Below are 27,255 nucleotides of genomic sequence, written 5' to 3'. Positions count from 1 at the left end.
TAAGTCTGAGACTCCTGACAAGCTGGATGTGTGACCTTCCCTCCACCGAGCGCCGGATGAGCTCACTGCTAAAAGATCCAGCGCTCAAAACTCGCTGCCTTATTTGGCCGTCTGAGCCCCAGACCCCGAGCCAGAGAGATGAGACGGAACTCGCTCAGCCTCCAGCGCTGAGACGCACGGAGGCCATAGGGACGGGCCGTCTGATTTCGGCCTCCCACCTAAAAGCACACATGGTAAATGGATGACGTAAAACGGCACGGTACTGCTGTCTAACCAAAACACTGACGAGCGTCTTCTCGAGAACACACACCAACGCTAACACTAATGCTAACAGTACAAACAGATCGATGTGCTACCTCAATTCTGTATGTAAATTCCTCCTAAAATCTTAAACGAGATGTCCAGTCAGCAGATGGATTAAGCACGTCAGATAGGTAAATCCTCTGTTTTTGTCTCTGGCATGTCAGCATTCTGCCGAACGTCCATGACAGGGTCATGAGAAAGGTTGGGCTAATGGCGCAGAGGAAAAACAAACAGCTGGGATCAGATTTCAGTTTCAGTCTTAAGAACGACACCCTCAGTCAGGATCTTTTTTTATAATCATTCAGTTTATTGTCTCAATAAAAGCACTTTAGAAATCTCAGGATCAAGGAGAGAACCAGGCTGTTATCTCAAGACACAGAGAGAGAAGGACGACCATGGACTTTTGACTGTGCGGTCAGATTGTGCAACGTCTAATGCCAAGTTCACACTACACGACTTTCTGATTTGCCGGGTCGCTGTACAGTTCACACTACACGACTGAATCTTTTGCACTCGGGAGTCTTTCAGTCGGTGTATATTTCACACTACACGACTGAATCTTTTGCACTCGGGAGTCTTTCAGTCGGTGTATATTTCACACTACACGACTGATGGGTGATAGGTGGTTTCACACTACACCATCTATCACCAACTGGAATCGCAGGCGAGCTTCTCTGCTCTCACAAATATCGTTTTGTTACGAAAACACACGTGAGATGTGACGAAAGGTTTAATGATACCACGTCCTAAAATGCACAAGTAGCGAGCGATCAAAGTTTGTGCACGTAAAAACAAAGAGAAAAAATAAATGAATCCTAGTGGATTTGGCTTGGGTGGTTGTGTAGTGAGTTGGAGGTTAATAAATATTTTTTGCAATGCAACGTTGGTGTTATGTAGAGAACGATAAGGTCAGAAATACTGTAAAACTTGTGTGTAACACCTGTGTATTCTGATATAAACTATATTAAGCCCCTGTACAGCCTTTTACACTCCTCCCCTGCATTTCTTCTCACGCTGTATCTTGCGTTCTCATTGGCTGTTCGACATAGCACTCATTGCCAGTCGGGAAACACCCATTCAGATATCTGACATGCTAGAAATCTCGATCCGGTCGCCGAGCGCTCGCCAAGCACCGAGTTGCTCCCGAGCCGGCAAATCTTGCACCGACCAGTCGCCGAGCGAAAATCAGGGTAGTGTGAACCAGGCATAAGTGAACTAGGTTTAAACTTATTTACAGAACGAATAAAGTCTCAGCATTTTGTATTATTATTACTTTAAATTGTTTATGAAGTTATTCTCATATTTCACTGAATGTGTATTTAGCAGGACATAAAATCTCTCTGGCGGCACGCTGGCTCGGTGGGTAGCACTGTCACCTCACAGCAAGAAGGTCCTATGTTCGATCCCCAGGCGGGGCGGTCCGGGTCCTTTCTGTGTGGAGTTTGCATGTTCTCCCCATGTCTGTGTGGGTTTCCTCCAGGAGCTCCGGTTTCCTCCCACAGTAAAAGAAACATGCAGTCAGGTTAATTGGAGACACTGAATTACCCTATAGGTGAATGTGTGTGTATGTGTGTGTGTGTGTCTGCCCTGCAGCGGTAAAAACACACACTAGCACACCGGAGCTGGGATCTCGAATACATCGTATCGAATCTCAGCTGCCATCCGGCTGGGCTGAGCGGCCACATGAACGACGATTGGCCTGTTGTTTATATAGGGGTAGGGTAGTCATAAGCCGGATAGGGTCACCTCGTAACTGATGCACTACGACCACTGCTGGCTGATTGGTGGCGCCTGCACAGGGCCGGGAAAGGAGTGCGTTGATCAGGGTGTGTCTCTCCGTACACAGGGCTGATCCGCACTCGCCTAGTGCAGGTGAAAAGATGCATACGGCTGCTGCCCACGTGCCGGAGGGGGCATGGGTTAGCTTTGTTCTACTCAATCAGAGCAGGGATCGGCATTAGTGGAGAGGAACCGTGATGCAATCGGGCAAGTGGACGTGCTAAAAGTCGGGAGAAAAAGAGGAGAAATTATGTTCTGAAAACTAATAATAGACAAAAATTGCTCTCTGTGTTTTGTGTAATGTTATATCAGACAAAACAGATTTTTAGACAGACAAAATAATTCTGTTAGGAATTTTCCAATTAATATAAAAAACAACCCTGTCTGGTTTAGGCTGCTTAGGTTTGTTCTAACCTTTCCTCCAGCACGGTTGCCCTGGATGTAGCTGGTGCTCGGTTGGCATGAACTCTGGCAGCCATACTGGCTCTTTGTGGATAACACTTGAGTACAATTGATGTTAAACTTGTACAGCTAATGATTAATCCGTTGTTTTTGTCCTCTAATGTGACCCCTCACATCTGCACTCAACGTCCACACTGGCATGTGTATGTGTATTATTCCATATGTATCACCTTATAACACGATTTAATAGAAAGTCAGTGGTTTTCACCCCCTCACACGACACACCAGACTGAGCTGGATTCAGTAATTTGCTAGTTTGTGTTGCTCAGTGGTCAGGCGTGAGTGCGCCACCTGTTGGTTACACTGCTAACCAGAATTCCTTCTGTCCGATTCACTCGAATAAAAACACAATCAAAACTTTTTAATGAGAGTTTCAATGTTTGTTTACAAGCTGCAGATTTTAGATAACAGACTCGTTTTCTCTTCTGTAATGAAGATGTTTAGCTCGTCTGTAATTACAGAGGAGGCATTTCCACTTTCTGTCAACATTCTGTTTTATTGCAGGAAGGAAAAAAGAAGTTTGACAAGGAAACAGAGAAATACTACACACTGCTGGACAAACACTTGAACTTGTCCTCGAAAAAGAAAGAATCCATTTTACTAGAGGTAAAAGTAAAACACTGCATCCTATCATCTACACTGCTGAGCCAAAACATCATGACCATGCACCTAATATGCTGTTAAAACAATTGTAACCCACTGGGACATCTGAAGGAGTGCTGTGGTATCTGGCACCAGGAAATCTTACTTACATAACTTCTGTATGTTGTGAGATTGGCATTCTGGTGCCATCTTTTCTGCAGGCTAACGGTGGCACATTACAGCATTTAGCAGACACTTTTATCTAAGGTGACTTACAGTGCTGGGGCGGCACAGTGGCTAAGTGGGTAGCACTGTCGCCTCTGCGTGGGTTTACTCCGGGTGCTCTGGTTTCCTCCGACAGTCCAAAGACGTGCAAGTGAGGTGAATTGGAGACACTAAATTGTCCATGACTGTGTTCAATATAACCTTGTGAACTGATGAATCTTGTGTAATGAGTAACTACCGTTCCTGTCATGAATGTAACCAAAGTGAAAAACATGACGTTAAAATCCAAATAAACAAGCAAAAAAACTTACAGTACTGTGACAGTATACAGTCTAAGCAATTGAAGGTTAAGGGCCTTGTTCAAGGGCCCAACAGTGGCAACCTGGCTGCAACTTTTTGATTACTAGTCCAGTACCATAACCATTAGGCCACAACTGCCCACATGATGTTGGACATAACATGATTTGTCTGATTTGTTTCTTCCATTGCTTCGATTTCCAGTTCTGATGCCTGTCTGCCCTTTTTAGGTCCTTTCAGTGGTGGACAGGAGTTAACCTGGGGAATTTAATTGGTGACTATACAACCCCATACACAGAAGCCTTTGATGCACTTTGTGTTGTGACACATTCAGCTCGTCACCAAAATTAAAATAGTCTGACGTTTGGGTCACAGTACCTCTTGTTGGTCTGTACTGGACACCGTAGCCTTTATGTCCTTACATATAAATGAGTCTTTGCAGCGTAATAAATTGTCTGTGATTCATAGCTTGTACCTTCACAGACCACAGTCTTTGGTTACTCACCACGGCTGCTGTGACGTAGTGACCCTGCCGTTTCTTCAAAGATACTGAGACCCAGTTGTCTGGATATAATGATTTATCTCTTACTAAAATCACTCAGGTATTCATGCTGACCGTATCTGTTCTTGGGAAGTACAGGGAACTACCATCATCCCAACATTTAATAGATTCCTGACCAAGGGATTTGCATATCTATACTTTGTGGACAAAAGTATTTATTGGGACACCTGATCCCATTCCAAAACCACAGACATTTGTATTAAATTTTTCTTCCTTTTATTTGTAGCTTTAATATCAACAACTCTTCTGGGAAGCCTTTCTACAAGACAAGTGTTTCTTTTGGGAATTTGTGCTCATTCAGTCAGTAGAATCATTGAGGTCAGGCAATGGTGTTAAAAAAGAAAGGCCTAGCTCAAATTCATCCCAACCAAAAGTTTTAAGCTGGGTTGTGCACAACTAGTCAAACCATGTCTATATAGACATTGTTCTGTACTTAGGGACTTAATCATAATGAAAGAGAAAGGGGATTCCCTAAACTGTTGCCACAATGTTAAAAGCATATCATTTACCTTATATCATTTTAATACATGTTAGCAATGGATGGAGCAGAAACAACAGCATTTAATCAGTGTCCACTTCTGGCCATACAGTGTATTTGGGGGCTGGTCCTAATGCTTTGACTGATCTGTGAATATTCTGTATTATTACTATTTTATGCTGTAACGTTTCATAAAGTAAACACGTCTCTATTTTAGGCCGATTCCCAAATCGGTAAGGAGCGCCAGATGTTTTGTGATGCTTCCCTCGAATACGTCTTTAAGATCCAGGAAGTTCAGGAGCGAAAGAAATTTGAGTTTGTTGAGCCGGTAAGGAAAGAAATCCAAACGTGACACCATTCTCAATGTGATTATAGAAGGAATAGTGATATGATCTGAAATGTTCACCTGCTAGATTCTATTTGTTTATTCTATTCTATTCTATTTATTTATAATAAAAATCTTCTAATATTTATAGGAAACTCTGAATAGTGAATGATACTTTGGTGTTTATTTCAACTTTAACTTTCTTATGTGAATGAAACTGGAAATTCTAATGATATTTTTAATTAGTGGAATCAGTGCAAATCAGTTTGCCAGTGAAAGCTTATACTGGCTACTGCACTGGTAAAATGAGCCAACATGACTGGTGCCATTCTGTTGATGTCTCTGTATATATAATGGACAGTGGCTTAGTGGGTAGCACTGCAAGCAAGCAAGGTCCTGGGTTCAGTTCCCAGGTGGTGAGGTCCGGGTCCCTTCTGTGTGGAGTTTGCATGTTCTCCACATGTCTGTGTGGGTTTTCTTCCGGGTGCTCCGGTTTCCTCCCACAGTACAAATATGTGCAAGTGAGGTGAATTGGAGATACAAAATTGTCCATGACTGTGTTTGATATTAATCTTGTGAACTGATGAATAATTACTAATAAATAAAAATTTATAAATCCTAAAAAATAAAATAAGTAAATATATTAAAGAAAAGTGGGATTATTGTCTTACAGACATTCATATTAGATCTGCTGGGGACCAACCAATTGGTATGAATATGGTCTCCCATAATCACCCAAATTTACCATAAAACTCAGATGAACTAAAAGCGGCAGAATCTAGATCAGGTACCTGTTTGTGGATGTTGCAAATATTAAGCACAATTAAAGACTATTTTAATAAATATGGGTTTGTTTTATCATACATCTGTGTTTCCAACCACCACTGACAATCAATCATACATCTAGATCAGTGGTGGGAAAACTACGGCCCACGGGCCACATATGGCCCGTTAGGCTGTTTGATCCGGCCCGTTGAGCATTTACCAAACTGTCCTTTTGAGTAGTGCATGCAAACTGAATCACTGAGTCAACGAGTCAGAGACAACTCTTTTCAAATGAATTATTAATTGGAATCGAATCAGGTAGCTGTACTCTTATCTATGCTAAAGATTCATTCGTTTTGTTCACTCTATTTCAATACGGTGTTGTGCTCAAACAACTTAATGAATCAGTTCTTTTTGCTAAAGTTGTGGTCTAGGCGTTGATAAACGACTTTTTTCTTTAATACCCTGCATTTCAGTTTATTCCACTATTTTGCGCACTCCAAACACTACCAACCTTTGTTAAAGTCGAGTCTATCATCTATACACACAGACATTTAACTCTTTGATTGATAATTTATATTAGTTCACCCCCCCCATCTGCTACTGGTCCGGCCCGTTTGTCAAAATTTAAAACCCAGTGTGGCCCTTCAGCCAAAAAGTTTGCCCACCCCTGATCTAGATGTTTTGGTCAGACATGAAATGCATTGTTATCTATCAGAATCCCGTTCTAAACCATGTTCTGATGAATGATTTTCTCTTTTTTAGCTCCTGGCTTTCCTCCAAGGACTGTTCACGTTTTACCATGAAGGTTATGAACTGGCACATGAGTTCGAGCCGTACAAACAACAGCTACAGTTCAACCTGCAGAACGTAAGAGGCCACGTCAGGGTTAGAACCAGAATCATTTAGTGCCAGTTTTTAGCTGCTAAATGCAAGCCAGACGTACATTGATGCAGTAATGTAGGAGAATGTAGGAGACTTCTGATTTGCATATTTATACAGTAGATATTTCTTGATGAATATAAAATGGTAGACGTGGTTCTGGGTGGGTTTTTTTGGCTGACTGCTGAAACCACCAGAAACCACAACAAAATTCATTTTAAAAAGTCTCAGCATCAGCAGTACGAGCACGGCTGCTCTTTTGTGTTGACCTTCAGATGGGAGGTGTTTTACATGCATGTCAGATGATATTGCAGTTTGAGAGTTTGAAATTAAATGCAGTATTACCCAACCTGACCTTAATACAATTGTAGAGATGAGGGGTTGACATAAACTCAGACAGACAAGGCAGATAGCCAACAAACCCCTGATGTATAAAACTTTATGTACATGTAGCAACTAATTCGATCCCCCACGGTTCAGCATGTTAAATTCTGTTTATCAAATCTGCAAAAGCATTATGAATTCTCAAACTAAAATGAAACTTTAGATAAAGTTGGACTCACGTTTGCTTCTCCTGCATGTAGACAAGAAATAACTTTGAGAGCACTAGACAGGAAGTGGAAAATCTGATGCGAAGGATAAAATCAGCGGAGCAGGATTACAAAGCGCCAGGACAGTGGACCATGGAGGGATTTCTGTACGTGCAGGAGAAGCGTAAGTATTCACTGAAAACAAATCACTACAACTACAGCTACAGCACAGTAAATATTACATTAAGCAGTGCTGCTGTTTACTTTTATTGGTCAGAAGTCTGTCTAAGTGTGTGTGTGTGTGGTGACCTGTCTGTGGTGCTTCCTGGCTTTTGATCAGTGAATCAGACCCACCGTGACCCAGACCAGGATAAAGCGGTGGTGAAACAGACAATGAATAATAATTGAATGTTTGTTTATTTATTTATTAAGGTAAATGTTTCCATCGTTTTGTTCAGGTCCTCTGGGTTTCACATGGAGTCGACACTACTGCACTTATGACAAAGAGACCAAGATGTTCACCATGAGCAGCTCAGAGATCAAAACTGGAAGCAAACAGGTATAACAGTGAATTTGTAAAACGCTGTTGTCCTTTCTGTTTCTACACTCACTGTCCATTTTATCAGCTCCACTTACCATATAGAAGCACTTTGTAGTTCTACAATTACTGACTGTAGTCCATCTGTTTCTCTGCATGCTTTGTTAGCCCCCTGTCATGCTGTTCTTTAATGATCAGGACCCCCACAGGACCACCACAGAGCAGGTATTATTTAGGTGGTGGATGATTCTCAGCACTGCAGTGACACTGACATGGTGGTGGTGTGTTAGTGTGTGTTGTGCTGGTAGGAGTGGATCAGACACAGCAGCGCTGCTGGAGTTTTTAAATACCGTGTCCACTCGCTGTCCACTCTATTAGACACTCCTACCTAGTCGGTCCACCTTGTAGATGTAAAGTCAGAGACGATCGCCCATCTATTGCTGCTGTTTGAGTCGGTCATCTTCTAGACCTTCATCAGTGGTCACAGGACGCTGCCCACGGGGTGCTGTTGGCTGGATATTTTTGGTTGGTGGACTATTCTTAGTCCAGCAGTGACAGTGAGGTGTTTAAAAACTCCATCAGCGCTGCTGTGCCGGATCCACTCATACCAGCACAACACACACTAACACACCACCACCATGTCACTGTCACTGCAGTGCTGAGAATCATCCACCACCTAAATAATACCTGCTCTGTGGGGGTCCTGTGGGAGCATGTAGAGAAACAGATGGACTACAGTCAGTAATTGTAGAACTACAAAGTGCTTCTATAGGGTGAAGTGAAGCTGATAAAATGGACGGTGAGTGTAGAAACAAGGAGGTGGTTTTAATGTTATGGCTGATCAGTGTATATATATAAGGGTTCTTCAAAATGTTTTGGTTGAGCTTGTAGCCACTGATGCAGCGCTGCTTTCACATCATCATCACATGAAAATCTTCTTCTCCTTAAAGCTTCTTTGAGCGTCCAAAAAGGTGGAAATCGGTTAAGAAAGCGAGAGTGAAAATGAAAATCTAATGAAGTTATTCTAGGAAGATCTTTATGGATTTGAAATGATAAGATTAAATTCAATATTAATGTGAAGACATTATAACCTGTTTAATATGAGTAACTCTGTATGTTTTCTCTGTGAAGAATGGACTTGTTTTGAGCCCACCTGAGATCTTCAAGCTGAAGTCCTGTATCAGGAGGAGAACAGACTCCATCGACAAGCGATTCTGCTTCGATATTGAAGTGGTGGAACGGTCAGTTTTTAGTCTGTGTTTCTGAAATGATTTGTTTTCTTCTGAGGTCACAGTGAGGCTGTTGTGACGTTATTTTTAAAGGGTGCGAGTGAATTTTAACCAGACGTATTTTTTATTCTACTGTTTTTACTGACCGTAGTGAAAGTCTCACAGTGACTGTATTCATCTCTATTTTCTTTCCTCTGTCCTTTCATAACTAAAGAAATAACTCTTGTCAAGGGCTTCTGTTCAGTTCTCTTCAGTGTTTCTATAAAGTCCGCCGGTACGTCTCTCTCTCTCTCTCTTCCTGTTTCGTGCTGTGATTGCGTTTAGATTTGCTGCGTATAGATTTAACCACTCACACTTTCTAACATCCTGCTTCTAATCTGCAATAAGTTGGAGCATTTTGAATAAATGGTGCTCATAGGGACAATAATACTTTAAAACTAATACTTATTTTACTAAAGCTGTAGCTCATCACATAAACCGCTTTCTAGTTGCCCTCTGTTTGTGTCACAAGAATGAAAAGCTGGTGTGAAATGGTGAAAATAGAAAACCCCTCAGAGAGTGCAAGGGAAGGGGGTGGGGGGTTGTGGGTAAAGTAAACATTAAAAATAAAGAGACCCTGTTGTCAGAACCGATAAGACTAATAAGCCAAGGGAAATGCTTTTATCCAGATTAAAGTGTTACCGTAAACAGAAACATTCTCTGTATATTTAAACACCGGAATGATGCTTTTTATGGTTGTTCTTGTTTTTGGACAATTTGCAATATAAGAAAACAAATTCTTCAGGGTTTTTATTAGCTTTCGAGTGCTGGAATGATCAGGCTAATGAGTAAAGAGAAAGAATAAAGAAACAGATTATTTGCAAGGTTGGAGACACTAGTCAGATTTAATGATTGCAAATATTCTCATAATAAAATAATAGCTGAAATAATAAAACAAAAATTACTAACATAATTAGTATTAGTCTAGGACATCCAGTGCTGAACAGCTGTTGGGATTGAAAAGAAAATAGACAGACCACATCAAATGATCCCTACTATCAAATGTCATACTTAATTTTAATAATGAGGCGCACGTTCAGTATTTTCTCACTTATCAACACCGTCAACATTGTTCTGTATTTATTAGTACAAAGTCACATGTCATTATGTTTAAAATATGAAGTAAATAAACACACAGGACCTGTATTACATATCCAAAAGTGTGTCTTAATACTTCAATACTTTCCTCTCACTGTAGACTTGCATTCTACACTAGTGTTGTAAATGCTAAACCTACAAAATGCAACACTGACTAAAATAAAATGACTACAAGAAAAAGCATATAGTATTAAATGCAGATTATAGATTGGATATCTCTTTAAGCTTAAAAACCATTCCACGTCTAGGGTTTTCATCCTGACAGGCAGATTATGTGAAGTTAAACAGTGTTTTATACAGTAGAATATCTTTAAAAGTGTAACTTCTTTCTTTTACGTTATGCATGACCTGTTTTGCATCAGCTGACGTTGTTGTGCAGCATATCACTAAGTTGTGAATGATTTGCTTCTCAGGCATGGCATCATCACCCTGCAGGCTCTGTCTGAATCCAACAGACGTCTGTGGATGGAGGCCATGGACGGCAAAGAACCAGTAAGAACACACCCATCATCCTAATGGATTCTTAGTCTATTACTTGTCAAGGATCACTTGTTAATATTTATTATTAATGAAGGGCCAGAAACTAAACAACTTTTTTGGAAATATGTGTCTTGTATTGTTTATATCTATATCTAAATAGGGCCTATAATGCTGACACTATAGACTATACTTAATAATTATGGTCTAAGCAATAGGATCAGATTAAAAAAAATAAGAAAAATAACATGGTTTGTCATAATGAATGAATTTGCTTTGTCTATGTAGTAAGACGTCTTTAGTAAACATGTAATTTGGGTCATTATAGGGGCTCATTGGTTAAAAACCTTGTTGTACAACACATGATTAAAACACGGACCTCATAAGTCTAATTGTTTTAATATTTTATGTGTAGATTACCTTACCAGATGTGTAGCTTCACTTGTACCCTGCAACATCCCTCAAATATAACATGACAATGTACAGCAGCGTATTATCGGGTCCCATTTTTATATTTAGCCCACAGTTGTCTAGATGATTTATTTACATAATGTTTATGGCGTTTATCCAAGGTGATTTACTGTTGTGACCTAATATAGTCTAAGCAACTGAGAGTAACTAAGGGTCTTGTTCAGGGGCCCAACAGTGGCATTTTGGTGGTGGTGGGGCATAACCAGGGACCTTTCACCTCTGCCCTTTCACCACTGCCCATGTTACCCAAAGGTATAACTCCTACAGTTTTACTTTGCTTAACCAGTCAGAACGTTCTCGGTTCTAATCAGCAGTGTAAGATGATCTATTATTGTGTTGGGACTTGTTTGTTGGAGCAGCCGCTCTCTGTGGTTTCCGGTAGTTAAAGAGTGTGAGATTTGTTACAGACTCATAAAGCTGCAGAACAATCAGACCGAGTCAGGTTTGTCTGGAGTGATTGGATTCTGACCTTTTGAGTCGTTCCTTCCTCTTTTTGTTTAAACACAAATAAGTTTATATAGCTTCCTCTGTTTATCCATGCACACATCATCCGCTCAGCTGTAAAAATAGATCTTACTCTTTAAATCCTTTTTTTTAAACCCAAAGTCACTAAATAAAGAAAGAATTTAAGAATACCAACGTTATATAAGTCAAAGTCAAAAGTTTACATACACATGTAGGGTGACACCCCTGGTCAAATGTCTTTATTTTTGTTGATTAAGTAAAACACATTCTCTGCAAACCTAAATATGCCACTTTTAAGAAACCTGTTCTGCACAGTCATAATTTATTTATTGAATTTAACATGTAACATAAAGTACTAACTCTAAAACTGCCCTCTGTCTCAGTCTCAGTCATAATATCAAATATTCTTGGTCTTTCTCATCTTCTAAGTCCTACCAAAAGTCCTATAACACAGTCTTTATTGTTGTCATGTGTCTGCCTTATCACATGCCTTAAGTGCCCAAAAACTTAAAACACACAACTGCATCCAGAATTTAGGAATTTTGATCTTGTATGTGATTAGCAACAAACGTCACTGTGACACACTGAATGTTGCCTGCACTTGTGTTCAGTGGGCTTAGTTCAGTTAATAAATAGCATCTGTACAGGATCCCAGCAGATACCTGAACCCTTGTGATAAACAGAAGTATGCGCATACATGTTCTGGTGAATTATGGATACAGTTTGTGCCGTGATAAATCCTGGTATCCAAACGTCACTGTGCATATAGTAAAGAGAAGTGAACCAAGGAATAAGCCTTGTTGGACCCCTTGTGTGAAGGTAGTTGTGCAAGAAGCCAGAGCAAAAGTAAAGAACCAAGTCTAGTGAACCTGTCCAATACGTGTATGCAAATACAGGGGCTGCAAATATACAGTAAAAAAATTGTAAATGCTTATCTTATGTAACGTCTTATAAACACATAAGATAAATCGTCATCTATGTGTTTCAAGCACCATCACTAAGGACAGTACTTCATTTAAATTCAGAGGCACTTCTTGTATGGAATTGCACCAAATTGCACAAATAAAAAAACATAAGAACAATAGAGTTCAGCTACACAATGAAGATTTGTGCATGTTTATAGATTATTATAGATTACAGAAGGTCGTTCTGTATCCCAAACCACATCTGTCTGGCATGACTTGAGAACTGGATGCATAACTTGTGAGCAGCGATGCAAAACTGAAGGAAGTGAAGTCAGATGCCCGACATGCATGGCTGAGTAAAGGACATTTAGGACGGTTTTATTTCTTCATATTGATGCTGGTATAAAGTTTAAGGAGGGGAATCCAGTTAGTCGTGTAGATATGAGGGCGTCGGTGCTTTTTGTTCCCATGTTCCCATTGTTTTTTTTTTTTTTGGGGGGTAGTCGTGTATATTATGAGGCACTTTGTGGAAGAAAGGCTTTGTGGAGTCTATGAAAACCAGGAAGAGTAGATGACAGACTGCCATGTTTATATATGTTTCACCACTGGTTCTTAATGGTTTAAAGCTTTAATCAGAGTAAGTGCACAGTTATCCTCGACCTCTGACCGGATTTAAACTCTATTGTGCTTTTATAAAAACACAGTCAAAACAAAGAGGTGTGGACAGACTCTACACACACTGCTTCTGACAGCTCTCTTTGAGCGCTGTTTTTGAGTCTTACATGTACAAATATACTCATTTACTCACTCACATATAGGGTCAGTTTGAATAGCCACTCCGACCGTTTGCATGAGCCTAGTGGTTACGGTTCTGGACTAGTAATAGAAAGGTCGCTGGTTCAAGCCCCATCATTGCCAGGTTGCCACTGTTGGGCCCTTGAGAAAGGCCCTTAACCCTCAATTGCTTAGACAATATACTGTTACAGTACTGTAAGTCACTTAGGATGAAAGTGTCTGCTAAATGCTGAAAATATAAATATCTCTTGAATTTATGTCACTGGGTACTCGTACTCTATCTGCCCCTTGGTATAAGTTACTAATTAAGTGTATACGTGGATAAAAAAAGTGAATAAAGGATTTTCCCTTGTCTAGGCTCTGTTCCTATCTTGCTTCAGACCACCACTACTCTGATAAAGCTTTTGCTAAACATAAATAAATGAATTAAAATAATATAATTAGCCATAAGGCTCATGTTCACATACTCCATGTTTAAAATTTTAGTCTGTTTGTACTAATATGTGTTTTCTTTGTGTAGATTTACACACTCCCAGCACTCCTCAGCAAAAAAGAAGAGAGTAAGTTCACTCCTCTCACTGTTCACTCAGACATCATGGATCAGTTCAGTAATGGTGTATTGTTTTTCCAATAAAAGCATTTAATCACATAGTATTCTTTGTGTCTGCAGCATTCCTAAATGAGGCGGGTTTTAACTTTGTCAGGAAGTGCATTCACCTCGTAGAGACAAGAGGTGAGTGATGATTATTTTCCCAGATGTCTTTTGTCCCCTCGAGCATTTATGCTTGTGTCGTGTTTGTGCTGCAGTTCTCAGATCTGGTTCTTCTGAGCATCCAAGCAATGTTCCTCAGCATAAAGTGACAGGATGGCTTTTCTTCCAGGCCTGAGACAAGAAAATTATTTCTTTATTCACTACATTAGGATTTTAATGTCATGTTTTACACTTTGTTTACATTTATGACAGAAACTGTAGTTATTCATTACACAAGATTCATCAGTTCACAAGTTTATTGTCAAACATGTTCAAGAACAATTTTGTATCTCCAATTCACCTCACTTGCACGTCTTTGGACTGTGGGAGGAAACCGGAGCACCCGGAAGAAAGCCCACGCAGACACGGGGAGAACATGGAAACTCCACACAGAAAGGATCCGGAACACCCCACCTGGGGATCGAACCCGGGACCTTCTTGCTGTGAGGCGACAGTGCTACCCACTTAGCCACCGTGCTGCCCCCTTAGAATTGTATTTCTGCCTCTACTGCTTCTGGTGCACTTATTGTCTGTTTAGGCACCTGACTGGCCAGATTTATATTTTAACTTCAAACCTAAATTAGATTTTTGTTCATAAATAACATCCCTGCATGTTTAACATTTTTAACAGGGTACGTTGATAGCTACAGTCACCTCATAGCTTCAGTAGAAAAATCAAAAGGCCATTGTGGGGCACCAAACACGCCTTACCTGATCAAATACAGTGGTACCTTGAAATTCAACACCAGTTGGTTCTGGGAGTGGCGTTAAGTTTAAAAGGCGTTGAGTTTCAAGGTATTTTTTCCCATAAGGATGTATGGAAAACCTGTTCATGCGTTCCTTGGTCCCGTGGTACTGCATTTATTTTAGTCTTATGTAAAATAATGGGGTTGTTTTTGACACGTATACACAAATATAATATAAAACACTGAAATAAAAAGCTGATTCTTACAATTTTTCAGAACCTCGAGCTGTAACACAAGTTTAAAAGTGAAACATTGAAGAAAATCCAGATAAACACAGATACATGTGGAGCTTTCAGACCGGATCTGATGGTTATTCCACACAAATGCAGTTTCGTCTCATATTCGCATTTCGATGACGTATTACCGCACCGCTCAAGCCGAGCGCGGAACAAAGCGGCTGTTCATTGTTAATTTGAAATTAAATAAATACATTTTTAGAAAACAAACTGAACACGTCGAGTTTAAGGGGAACGCTGAGCTTAAGGGTACAAATTTCTTAACGAAGGGTGTTGAGTTTCAAAGATTTTGAGTTTAGGGGACGTTGAGTTACAAGGTACCAGTGTATATCTAAGGTGAGGGGTAAATTAGTCTTATTCTGAACTATGTCTTTACATTCATTTGACTGTATTTCCCAGGTATCCAGACGATGGGCCTGTACAGAATAGGAGGAGTGAATTCCAAAGTGCAGAGACTGATGACCTCAGTGTTCGGTAAATTGATTTAGAAATAAAAAATGTTCAGGCTTTATTGTAAAGCTTTTCAGTTGAAGCTGACTTTAATCTAACGAGCATCGATGTTTGTTTGTCCAGCCGCCAAAGCTCCTGCAGACATGGACCTGGACCCGGACACTTGGGATAACAAGACAATCACCAGTGGACTGAAGAATTACCTCAGGTATGGTAATAATGGAATGGAATGGAATTTACTGTGTAATATTCAAACCATGTGTAATAATTTAGCCGCTCTGGGCTTTCAGGTGTCTGGCTGAACCCCTGTTAACCTACAGACTCCACCAAGATTTCATCATGGCAGTCAGTGAGTTTATTCTAATGTGTTTTAATGGAAAAGTATGATTGGAAGCATTGTAGGCAGATTTTGCTGTTTTAAGTTGTCCCTGCACATAAATATAAACACTCGACAAAGGGAGCAGAATTAAAAAAGGAATTGAATTAATTTAATAAAGCTTAACACAAGGAATTTCCGGCATCTGTCAGTACACGTACTGACGTTTGTTGCTAGTTTGTTGGAGGTCAATGTTAGTGATTGAGGTTTAGTTTAGAAGTCTGATACAGGGTGCTCGGGTTTGAATCTCAGCTCTGCTATCATTGGCCGAAGTGCGGCCTCTGCTGGCCGTTTGATGGCACCTGCACAGAGACTATGGATAATAGAGATCAGTGTGTGACTCTCCATACGCGATACTGATCCCTGTGTGAACCTAAACCTGCCCTGTGCAGGTGAAAAAAAGTGGTTGGCAGCTGCACACATGTCGGAGGGAGCGTGTTAGGTGTGGAGAGATATAACCAGGGTAACTGGATATGCCTAGATTGGGACAAAAGGGGAAAAATGTATGAATATAAAAATAAATAAATAAGTCTTTAACAGCATTTGTGTTTGTAGTAATTAAAATAGTAATGACACTTTTAGTCGTGTAGTTCTGTTTGATATGGGAACTAAAATCAGATTTTATTCTGATTTTCATTTAAATAAAATTAGTTTAATTTAGTATTAAAATAATTTAATACTTTTTAAATGGAACACGACAGCTGTGATTATTTTCTTATTTATCTACTCTCTGACATGTAGTCTCTGATTGACTCTGTTTGATTATGTTTGTGTTGTATCGAGTCATTGTGCACAGTCTGTCAGGACATTTGTTTTTAGATGCCCAAAATGCCCCTGTACATGCAGTCGCACTGACCAAATCTTATCATTTTGGTGCTTTTGTAGAATCAGATGATCAGAACTACAGAGTGTGTGCCGTTCACGCTCTCGTCCACAAGCTGCCCGACCGGAATAAAGAGATGCTGGACATCCTAATCAAACACCTGCAAGTGTAAGTTCATCCAAAGTATGTATAGACGGAAATGCCACTGAGTTTAAGGTTATACAGTATTATTTATTTGCACTAACTAAATCTGAAGGCTGTTTTGTGTGTATATTTACATTTTACTTTTGACGTGTTGTTAATGTTATCCATCCTTAATTGTAATAAACAATTATGGTTCATTAATTCACTTTCAAATTTTGTTTGTACTTCAGTGTATCCACACACAGTCAGAAGAATCTGATGACCGTTTCTAACCTGGGTGTGATCTTCGGCCCTACGCTGATGCGCTCACAAGAGGAAACGGTGGCCGCCATGATGAACATCAAGTTTCAGAACATTGTGGTGGAGATTCTCATCGAGAACCATGAGAAGGTGAGAGCGACTCGCTCCAGCAGTTTCCTTTATTAAATCTACCAGCGAGTGTGAGTGTTTATCAAACACACAGAGGAGCGTTTATCATTTCATCAGTTCTGCAGCACAGCCTGACAACCCAGTCTTTGTTTCACCAGTGCTCTGATGCTTATTGTGTTTGAACTTTCTGGCTCGGTTACGTGTGATGTGATTTATGGTTGTACGCGTTTTTAATAACGCGTCTTTTCATGTTCCACAGATCTTTCATCAGTCTCCAGACCCCAACGTGCCTCTTCCTCAACCTCAATCTGAGTCTCGTGCCAGCTCACGCCGCAGCAAAGCCATCTGCCTGTCGTCAGGCCCGCGCAAGTCCCGGGGCCTGTACCCGCCCGCCCTGTGCCTGGCAGACGCTGACAGTGTGTATCTCGTTTTAATCTAACAAGTGCTATGTGAGGCGCTAGAGAACCACCGCCCACGATCAGCAACCGTGCTCTTAGAGTAACACAAGTAACAGTCATTTTGGTAGAACTGATTCTGCTTCATCAATTTATTGGACTGTACGGAATGTTATTACCAGCGATGCCAACGCTAGTATCAAACCATACACAGTACTAATTCAATATTGATATTTTTACAGTTTATGAACTGATTTTTATAGACATAGATAGAGATGGATAGATAGATAGATAGATAGATAGATAGATAGATAGATAGATAGATAGATAGACAGACAGACAGACAGACAGACAGACAGACAGACAGACAGACACCACCCACAATCAGCAACAGTGCTTTTAGAGTAACACAAATAACACTTGTAGACACAAGCCTGGTGGTTAAGGTGCAGGACTAGTAATCATAAGGTTGCTGGTTCAAGCCCCACCACTGCCAGGTTGCTGCCCTTGAGCAAGGCCCTTAATTAATTGCTCAGAGTGTATACTTGAACTGTAATGTATACTTGAAGTGTAAGAGTGTGTGTTTGTATACTAATATTTAAATTACATACACTATATGGACAAAAGTATTGGGACACCCATTAAAATTTTTCATTTATGTGTTTCAGCCACAGCAATAGCTAAAAAGTACAATAAATATAATACAATAATAATACAGTAATATAAAGGAAATTATATGCTTTCAACTGTGCAGCAACAGTTTTAGGGAAGGCCCTTTCCTGTCCCAGCATGCCTGTTCCCCTGTGTACAAAGCAGGCTCTATAGAGACATGAAAACTCCAGTGTCCTGCTCAGAGCCCGGACTCAACAGCTTTGGAATGAACTAAAACATCAACTGAGGCTTTATTAAACCAACATCAGTACCCAGGCATTGTTTGACTGAATGGGCACAAATTCCCACAGACATGCTTGCTTACAAGTCTTGTAAGAAGCCTTGTCAGAGGAGCGGCTGTTGTTCTAGTTGAGCTGTATTTTAATACCATTTGTTTTTGTTTTTTGAAATGGGACATCCAACAAGCTCATGATCATGTGTCCAAATACTTTTGGCCATATGGTGTAATTGATTACTGGGCTAAAACTGAACAGCCTTACTGTAGATACTAAATGACTTCATTAAGCAGCATAATTCAGGACCAGGCAATTCACTCAGCAACACTGATACAGAAATTCAGACACAGAAACCCACTGCCCAAATCTAACGAAACGTATTTAGCCTCACTTTTACTATCTTTAATCGTTATGGCATAGAAACTTTGTGTAATCCACCCACATTTGCACATTTATGAGGGAAAGATGCACAGTACGTGTGTACGTCTTTAAACGGTGTTTAAACTACTCACCACAATTCTATTTAAATAGAATCACATCTAAAATCAGACTCAAACAGCTTATGCCTAGTTCACACTACAAGATTTTCCCTCGCCGACTGTTTGCCGCTAGATGTGGCAGCTCGGAGGCAACTCGGCGGCAACTCGTGTAAAAACGTGGGACAGGAGCCGCTCAGGTGGCGCAGCGGTAAAAAGACGCGCTGCAACCAGAGCTGGATTCTGAGTACGTGGTATCGAATCCAGCTTTGCTTCACCGGTTCGAAGCTGAGTGGCTGTATGAGCAACGATTGGCCAGTTGCCCATATGGGGGGGGTGGGACAAAGAACCGGATGTGGGTCTCTCTCTGTCAGAATGCGATTACGTTCTCTGCCGGCTGATTAGAGGCGCTTGCACAAGAGATGAGGAAGAGTGCCCTTAGGGTGTGTCTCTCCTCATGCAACGCTGGGTGGTGCCAAACTCATCAATGTGTGGGTGGCAAAGATGCATCTGGCTGCTGCTCATGTTTCGGAGGGGATATGGGTTAGCTTCGATCTCCTCGGTCAGGGCAGGGTTCGGCATAGACAGGGAGGAAGCACGATGCAAAATTGAACAATTGGATGCGCTAAAGAAAAAAACGTGGGACAGGGGCGTAATATAGTTTCTATCAGAATACATCTGCACACACACAAGCTTTACAGTATTTGTGATCTTAACATCCACGCCAAACCAGAATACCCACGCGGTATCATTAAACCCCTCGTCACTTCTCACGTGTGTTTTCGTGACAAAACGTGGTTTGGGAGACCAGACAGACTCGTCTGCGATTGCCCATGGTGATAGATGGTGTAGTGTGTGACCGCCTATCGCCGATCAGTCGTGTAGTGTGAAATACACACCGACTTAAAGACTCCCGAGTGCAAGAGATCCAGTCGTGTAGTGTGAACTGTACAGCCATCTGACGACTTGGAAAGTCGTGTAGTGTGAACTTGGCATTAGTAAATCACACCCACGGGTCTGACAGCTTTCGTACAATCACACAAGTATGATATGGTATTAATGTCACATGGCTGAACCTTGGTTTTTTCACTGTGGCTTTAGGTGACACGTTCAGCAGCAGTCCCAGCAGTACACCCATGGGTAGCCTGGAGTCTCTGTCCTCTCACTCATCGGAACGAAACGGCTGCTCCAAAGCAACGTCTCCCTCACGCTCCAAACACAAGATCTCAGGAAGCCTGTGCTGGACCACGCCCTCTCCGTCCTCCGACGGCCCCAAGAGCCCCGGCGGTACCACCAGTCCCGACTCCAGCTCCAAAGAGGACGCCGCTAAGACGGACGGCGAGTGGGAGGAGGCTCTGAGCGTCCTGCCGGAGTGTCCTTTAGCTACGGAGGAGAACACGGACGAGCCTGGATCGAGACGCATGTCTCGCATGTCCTCCTGCTCCTCGCTCACCTCCCTCCACATTTCTGAGGGTGAATATTCTGAAAGTCTGAGCACAGCATCAGTAAAAATAATTGTGTTGATTTTAGTCACATATACAGCAATTTAAACAATTTTCAAATTCATTTTAATATAAAATAATATAAAATTTTTATTACGGAGCACCTTAGGGGTCACTAACGAGAAAAAATATGTGAAGAGTAAAATCTGTACCCACGGTTGAGTAATACGTACTCTCAGTTTATAAGCTGTACCCACGGACTTGTAAACTGTACCCTCAACTTAGATACCCTGCATTAACCATATCGTTCTTTTTAAAACGCGTCACCAGTTCTAAGGTTCGCATGGTGGTTAAACCGAACTAACGTTAATAAATACGTAAGCAATAATAAATATAAATATAAGGGTTTTATATGTATGTACACTGACTAGGCATAACATTATGAGCACTGACAGGTGAAGTGAATAACACTGATTATCTCTTCATCACAGCACCTGTTAGTGGGGGGGATATATTAGTCAGCAAGTGAAAATTTTTTCTCAAAGTTGATGTTAGAAGCAGGAAAAATGGGTGAGCGTGAGGATCTGAGTGAGTTTGGCTTTGTATTTTGTTTTTTTTAATTGCAGCCTCTGAGCCCATGGTTATGTATAGCTTGCTGTACTGCGAACAGTGAATATGTTTCAGCAGCAGTAAATATGTTTGTAATGTACAGCAGATGGTTCTTGTTTTTGGTGGTTTTTTGATTCGATCTGACCAAATTTCCTCTCAGCATTAGGTGACAGTTTGGGTTTTTGTTCTGACCTTGGCAAAGAGACCATTGTTCCAAGTAATTTGATCTAGGCCCCTGAAGTTGCTTAGATATGGCTCCAAGTGACATTTCTGACTGTTGGTGATTTTAAGCAGAGCTTTTTAGACTTTCCCATTCCAACACTTGCGGCTAGTGTAATGGGTGCAATCAGTCCTCAGCTGTAGTCGTATGTATGTTTTGGATTCAGCAGATTTTGTTTTATTTTTTAGAATAAACCAGTCACAAAATACGAGTCCGAGTCAAGTCACGAGTCTTTAGACTAGAATCCGAGTCAAGTCAGGAGTCAATATAATCTACGCAAAACATATATTGGAAATGTAGCATAGAAATAAACAAATAATCTGTAAGTTCAGATAAAAAACAACAACAGATTAGCGACTGTATTTAGCTGTTTTACTTCGTGCCTTTACTTTCCTAGTCATTGCGCAAAAGCGCTTGATAAATCACGTCACAGCGGCCAAAATCCAAAACCCAGCAAAAAAAATCCATAACCACTGCTTACCTTAGCTTATGTTTTTTCAGACGCTATTAAATTTCTAACCGTGTGTCCTATTAGGAATAGAATCCGTTATTTTATAAATGTGCTTATAATTAAAAACCTCCACATTTTTCCCGGTTGTGAAGTAAAACACGAACTCGTTAGAAAGCCAATCAAGCGTTTCCTTGACAATCATCTGTGTGACGCGAACTGAATAAATGCAAATAACAGCATTTCTTACTAGAAAAAAATTACAATCAGAAGGTCTGATTGCGCTCTTTCAACCATTAGCACCATTTCTGTAGGAGCGTTCCATTCACACCAGTTGTTCCTGTGAAGTGCACTACGTAGGGTATTCCACCATTTTAAGTGAGATTTCAATCCAGAGGTAACAAATAATGTTTAAATGAAGTGAACTACATATATATATATATATATATATATATATATATATATATATATATATATATATATATATAATTGTCACACGTAACTAATGTTAACACATGCTGACGCTAGGGACTTTTTTTGTTTATGAGTCTGTTTTTGTGAGTCATGAGTCGAGTCAGAGTAATTTGAAACGAGTCCGCGTCACTGTGTGTGCGACTTACTTGTGACTTTTATTTTGCATGTCTGGAATAAACCTATGAAAGAGTTTATATTTGTTTTAAATTTCAAAAAGTCTTTTAGTCAAACAAATAACAGTTGAGAGAAGTTAGATTATTGGAATTGCAAGACTGCTGTGGGCCGCACCAGGAAAGAAAAAAATGCTCAGTCTATTTTACATTCAATTTTAACTACAGTTAAGACTGTAAATCAGTTTTTTATTGAGCTCCTTAGAAGCAAGATTAGGCAAACAGATGTCACATCTTCATTTTGATTACAGCCTGTCTAGAAATAGAATTAATTATGAATAAAACCACATTTATTAGCCACCCAATGTGGGACTGTAAAGTCGTGTAATACAGCAGCAACAACTTTGCTGGTTTCATGTTAGTTCAGTGTGAAAAAAGCCACAGCAAACTAACACCAGCACATTACAGACTTCATCTTATGCTGTTACAGTGTTCGTGTTAATTCATACGTTTATTAGATTGCATTTCTGCTGTCTTTCCGACCTCCAGGTGCTACTGCAGTATACTAAATGTTCTTGTGTTTTTGTGTTTGTTTTCTGAAGGATTTAGGAGCTGCCATGGTTCCGTTCAGAGTTTGGTTTCTCGCAGTAACAGAGACAGTTTAAAGTCGCTGACCGCACCAGAAGTTGCTCTTAAAGAAACACCCAAATGCAGCCTGGACTCTACAGGAAGCAACGGATACCAGAGACCCGGATCTATGTAAGGAACCTTTACAGTGTTTGGTACACACAGCAGAAAACCAGAATATCACCTGGATATTATTAAACATGAATGATACTGGTTTTACATGTCATCCCTGATGCACTATTATAATTACTGGTAGGAAAGGGTTTGTATGTTCTGATTGGCTGTTATTAATTGCCTAAAATGCCATTTCTTCTATTTTATAGGTGCATTTTTATCACACACTGAAGGAACTGGGGTCATTATGTAACTGCTGAAGTAATGCAATCTAGAATTTTTTGGCTGCTCCCCATACCTGATCTACACTTTTTAGTTCACCTTTCACTAGCTAGACTTTTGGCCATTCACCCCTCTCCAACCAGACCTAGCCAGTCATGTCTCAGCACCGCTGAGATTTGAACCCTGGTGTTTTACTTTTATACCTTTCGAGTATCTAACATATATCTTATTAGCTTATATTTAATTCTGGTATAATCACTTTTTGTAAATCTGTTTTGTATAATGGTTTCACTGGTTTATAAAGTGATCTTCATGTTTTTTGAGTCTCTTATCCAAAATGTTTTTCTCCTTTTATCATTACTTGGGGACTCAGATCAAACAAGGAGACGAGTTTGCTGATAGCCGCTGTTGAGTAAACTGTATGTGATGCTATCAGTATGTTGAAAGAATCTGTAAACAGAACTTTGGGAGGCTAACTGATGCATTAGCATTACACGCTGTCATGTTTAACGTGGTGTGTTTACTGTTGTAGGGTGGCCAACAGAGCAGCTATTTTCGAGAGTCCTGTGGTGTCTCAGCCTGCCCCTGCTGGAAGGTACGTTGTCAGCACACAGAAGTGCATCAACTCTGTTTTACATTTACATTTACATTTGGGCTTTTAGCAAAAGCATTTATCCAAAGTAACTTTTATGACAAAATTCAATGCAAGCAGTAAAGGTTTAAGGGCCCAATCATGACAGCTTGACAATGAGGGGCTTAAACCAGCAATCTTCTGATTAGTAGTCCAGTATCTTAACCACTGAGCCACTACTGTTCTGTGTTACCTTATACAATCTGGCTTAACGATCCTTTAATTGTCTTTGATTGCAGTATTATTAGGAAGGTTATTTAGTAAAATATTGGTTTTGTAAGTACATAAATCTTTATGTACATAATAAAGCCACGACACACATGCCATACAAGTCAATGGAAATTATTGGCTTTAGCTGTACATTGTCCAAGCTATCTGTTATTCAGATTGTGAAATGAATTTGCATACATTTAGAGTTTGGGTGGCATTCAGTCATTTTTGTCAAGGTTTAGTCACAAAATCAGATAATAAGTGATCAATAGAAACACATTAGAGGCACAAGCACATGAATTGACATATGATCAGATGACCTGGGACCTGTTAATAGCAAGTGTGCTGTGATTGGCTCTTGTGTTGGACTTTCAGGATTAAAACACTGAACAGGTGAGAAAAGTCAATTTTGGTAACTCTGTGGTAAAAGTCCACTCACTTTGCTTGCTTGTAGAGTTTCTATTCAGAAAGTTGTATCTTGTATTTTTGTCTATATTAGTTACTTAATCTGGCCCATACAGACTAAGTTTGTATTAAAACATTTACCCTGACCAGTATAAGAACATCCCATCAGTGTAAGCAGATGTTTTCTTGTCTTTTAAACACTTTATCATCACTAGTATGTGGTTCGTCTTTATTTGTATTATCTCTAACTCACCTCTTCTGTTGTGAATACAGGGAAGCCAAAGCCATGTATTCCTGCCAAGCAGAACACAGCTATGAACTCAGCTTCCCTCAGGGGGCGCTATTCCTGAACGGTACATACACTCTTACAGTACTTACATCATAGTAACACTAGTTACAACACTACTACTACAACTTGCTTACTAGGTATGCTAATAATTTAATAATACTACAGTGATTACCATCTTGAAAATGTGGTAGTGTATTGCTCAGGAAGGAAAACTGCAGCTATTATAACAAATTACATATCTAGATGTTGTTTAATTCATCATTTAAAATTACTATTATTTGTTTTAGTGTAATTAAACATTAAAAAAAAATGATTACACTAAACTAAATGAAACAGCACTGATACAAATAGGAGGGTCGAGTCAGAAAGTGTCCCAAATCTGGTATGCAGACCAGAATGGTCTTCTGTAGCGACCCCCTTAATACAGGAACAGTTTAAAGTCAAAGAATAAATGTAGTAACTGTAGTAAGTGACTACCATTTTACAGATATTCAAGAAAATCAGGTTGTTTTAACATTGCTTGTTTATTGAGCAGCTTCTAGCTTTCTTTATGTAACTCTTATCCAGCAATGTGAAACATACTAGAACTAGAAACTGGTGGAATTTTGGATATTGTAAACAGATCAAGCAACAGTCCACCAGAAAATTAAATAAAAATCTTGGGGGTTTTTTCAGTTTACAGTAATGTTTCCATCAAAATAAAACTAGTTCCCAGTATCTAATGGCATATCAGCAAATCAATTTCTTCAACATATTTACTTGTTCAGAGATAATTCATGCTTATTTACAATTACTTTATCAATAAATGTAACCTCGTGTGTTAACCCCACAGTGTTGTGTTTGTTTTAATTGTACATTTCTGTTATATTTTTGTCATTTCAGTGCACCCCTCGGTGGAACCTGGGTGGCTCCAAGGAACATATAATGGCAGAACTGGACTCATCCCAGAAAATTACGTTGTGTACCACTAGCGGGGCCTGAAACTAAACGTAACAAGTCCATGGCATCCATGGTATTCATTTCTCCATATAGGGACTGCTTTGTACATTCATTTTTACATTATGTAAATAGTCGAAGTTGTTTTAACCTCATCGTTAACAGTAGAGTCTATTCTGTATGTTCGTTTTAAAAAGTATTATTATTTTATGATTTGTACTGACACTCCTTCGGCTCTGTAGGCTGTGAGGTGGTTTATTTATAGGTGGTGATAATGCAGACTGGCTCTGACCTGTTGATCTGATAATGTGAGAGACAGAGGCACATTACTGTGTGTGTCTATGTGCCTCTTGTTATTGTTCAATCTCTAATGAAGGGAAACTTGCAATTAACAAACTGATTATTATTATTATGGTACTGATGTCAAGATCTGATGTGTTAGTAGTTTTATTCTCATTTGAAAAAGTATTCCCACATATAACTTATTTACCTTTTTTAGAATGTAGTCATTTTCTATATATCATTCGTTTATATGAGTCAAAATTTGTTTTACTTATGTCTGTTCCAGCTCATTCTGGGATAACAGTCTTGTGGGGCCAGACTTTAACAATTAAGCTTAAGAGGGATCTTACTCGGTCAGGACCAAACTCAGTTTCAATTTTATAAGCAGTTTATTGCATTCTGTGTTCCAGATTCCCATACTAAATCACATACATACCATAACATACTAAATATTCAGTCTAATTACGGCTCTACCAAAACTACCATAGTTAAACAATATGTAGTGTGTGTATTAGTGCAGTTTAGGGCGCCGGCAGTATATCACCTGCATGATTAATGCTGCTTATCCTAACTATGATTGTAGTCTCTCATGGATAAACAAAAGTGTTAAGTTGTGTCTTACAGGTACCACAGTACGTGCAGTAAAATAAATGTTACCTTTCAAACCTTTCAGTTGCTGTAGCATTAGAAAGATTATCTGTACATGTCAACGTGAGGAATGGTGCCGTGTGCCCCTGCTGATCAGAGTAAATCGAGGCTAAAGAAATTGGCCGTGATGAACGTAAAAACACAAACACTACATTCGTACTGAAGATAAGGGATGTACCGTTACCATAAATTCTATGGTGGGCCTATTTCTAACACATTAATCGAGAGTTTACTAAAGTTTGAGTCGTTTAAACAGTGCTGAGGTTTATAGCCAACCTTTGTCATGGCCCTCCCTAAAAAGATCCTATTAGTGATTGTGGTTGTCTTGTTATATATGTTTATTCCATCCATTTTTCTTCAAAGGTTTACTAATTAATAAGTCGTTCACAGCAGATGCAAGTCATCATAATTGAGTATGATAAAACATCACTGTTTTTAATACTTAAAACAATAATTCAGCACGATCTTCAGTATTAATGATTTAATACACTAGTGCCTACTGTAACTCCTGGTACGCTTGTCATAATTTGACTGCCAATACACCACTACTATAAGTACCGATTATAAGTTTCTATTAGGGGTGTAATGATGCACGTAACACTAGCATATTAGTTTAATTACATGACCAAATCTTCACACTCAACCTAAATGACACTGAAAAGCTTTTATATTTAACTCTAAACCACAACTAAAGTACATAATTAGAGCAACTATAGTAAAGATATGAA

The 27,255-nt window shown here is 39.8% G+C and overlaps 1 protein-coding gene across 2 annotated transcripts in view; it reads left to right on the top strand.

The window, feature by feature from the left end:
• Positions 1-26,813, top strand: part of arhgap42a (Rho GTPase activating protein 42a) — a 54,561-nt gene extending 27,748 nt beyond the window's left edge. The window contains exons 5-24 of one of the 2 annotated variants that reach the window (XM_063011175.1): positions 3,049-3,150; positions 4,906-5,016; positions 6,544-6,648; positions 7,245-7,374; positions 7,649-7,749; positions 8,860-8,969; positions 10,508-10,586; positions 13,728-13,767; positions 13,878-13,940; positions 15,340-15,414; positions 15,514-15,598; positions 15,681-15,739; positions 16,652-16,757; positions 16,964-17,123; positions 17,362-17,518; positions 19,962-20,333; positions 22,766-22,922; positions 23,659-23,721; positions 24,646-24,725; positions 25,544-26,813. In XM_063011175.1, coding sequence (XP_062867245.1) covers positions 3,049-3,150; positions 4,906-5,016; positions 6,544-6,648; positions 7,245-7,374; positions 7,649-7,749; positions 8,860-8,969; positions 10,508-10,586; positions 13,728-13,767; positions 13,878-13,940; positions 15,340-15,414; positions 15,514-15,598; positions 15,681-15,739; positions 16,652-16,757; positions 16,964-17,123; positions 17,362-17,518; positions 19,962-20,333; positions 22,766-22,922; positions 23,659-23,721; positions 24,646-24,725; positions 25,544-25,632 — 2,244 coding nt within the window. In that variant the 3' untranslated portion in view covers positions 25,633-26,813. Of the gene's footprint in view, positions 1-3,048; positions 3,151-4,905; positions 5,017-6,543; positions 6,667-7,244; positions 7,375-7,648; positions 7,750-8,859; positions 8,970-10,507; positions 10,587-13,727; positions 13,768-13,877; positions 13,941-15,339; positions 15,415-15,513; positions 15,599-15,680; positions 15,740-16,651; positions 16,758-16,963; positions 17,124-17,361; positions 17,519-19,961; positions 20,334-22,765; positions 22,923-23,658; positions 23,722-24,645; positions 24,726-25,543 lie in introns of both variants that reach the window. The other variant, XM_063011174.1, reaches the window with a different exon arrangement.
• Positions 26,814-27,255: the final 442 nt, after the last annotated feature.

This window comes from Trichomycterus rosablanca, chromosome 16 (genome assembly GCF_030014385.1).
Source record: "Trichomycterus rosablanca isolate fTriRos1 chromosome 16, fTriRos1.hap1, whole genome shotgun sequence".
Lineage (NCBI taxonomy): Eukaryota > Metazoa > Chordata > Actinopteri > Siluriformes > Trichomycteridae > Trichomycterus > Trichomycterus rosablanca.
The sequence above is the reverse complement of the archived record's forward strand: the minus strand, read 5'-3'. Positions and strand labels throughout refer to the sequence as shown.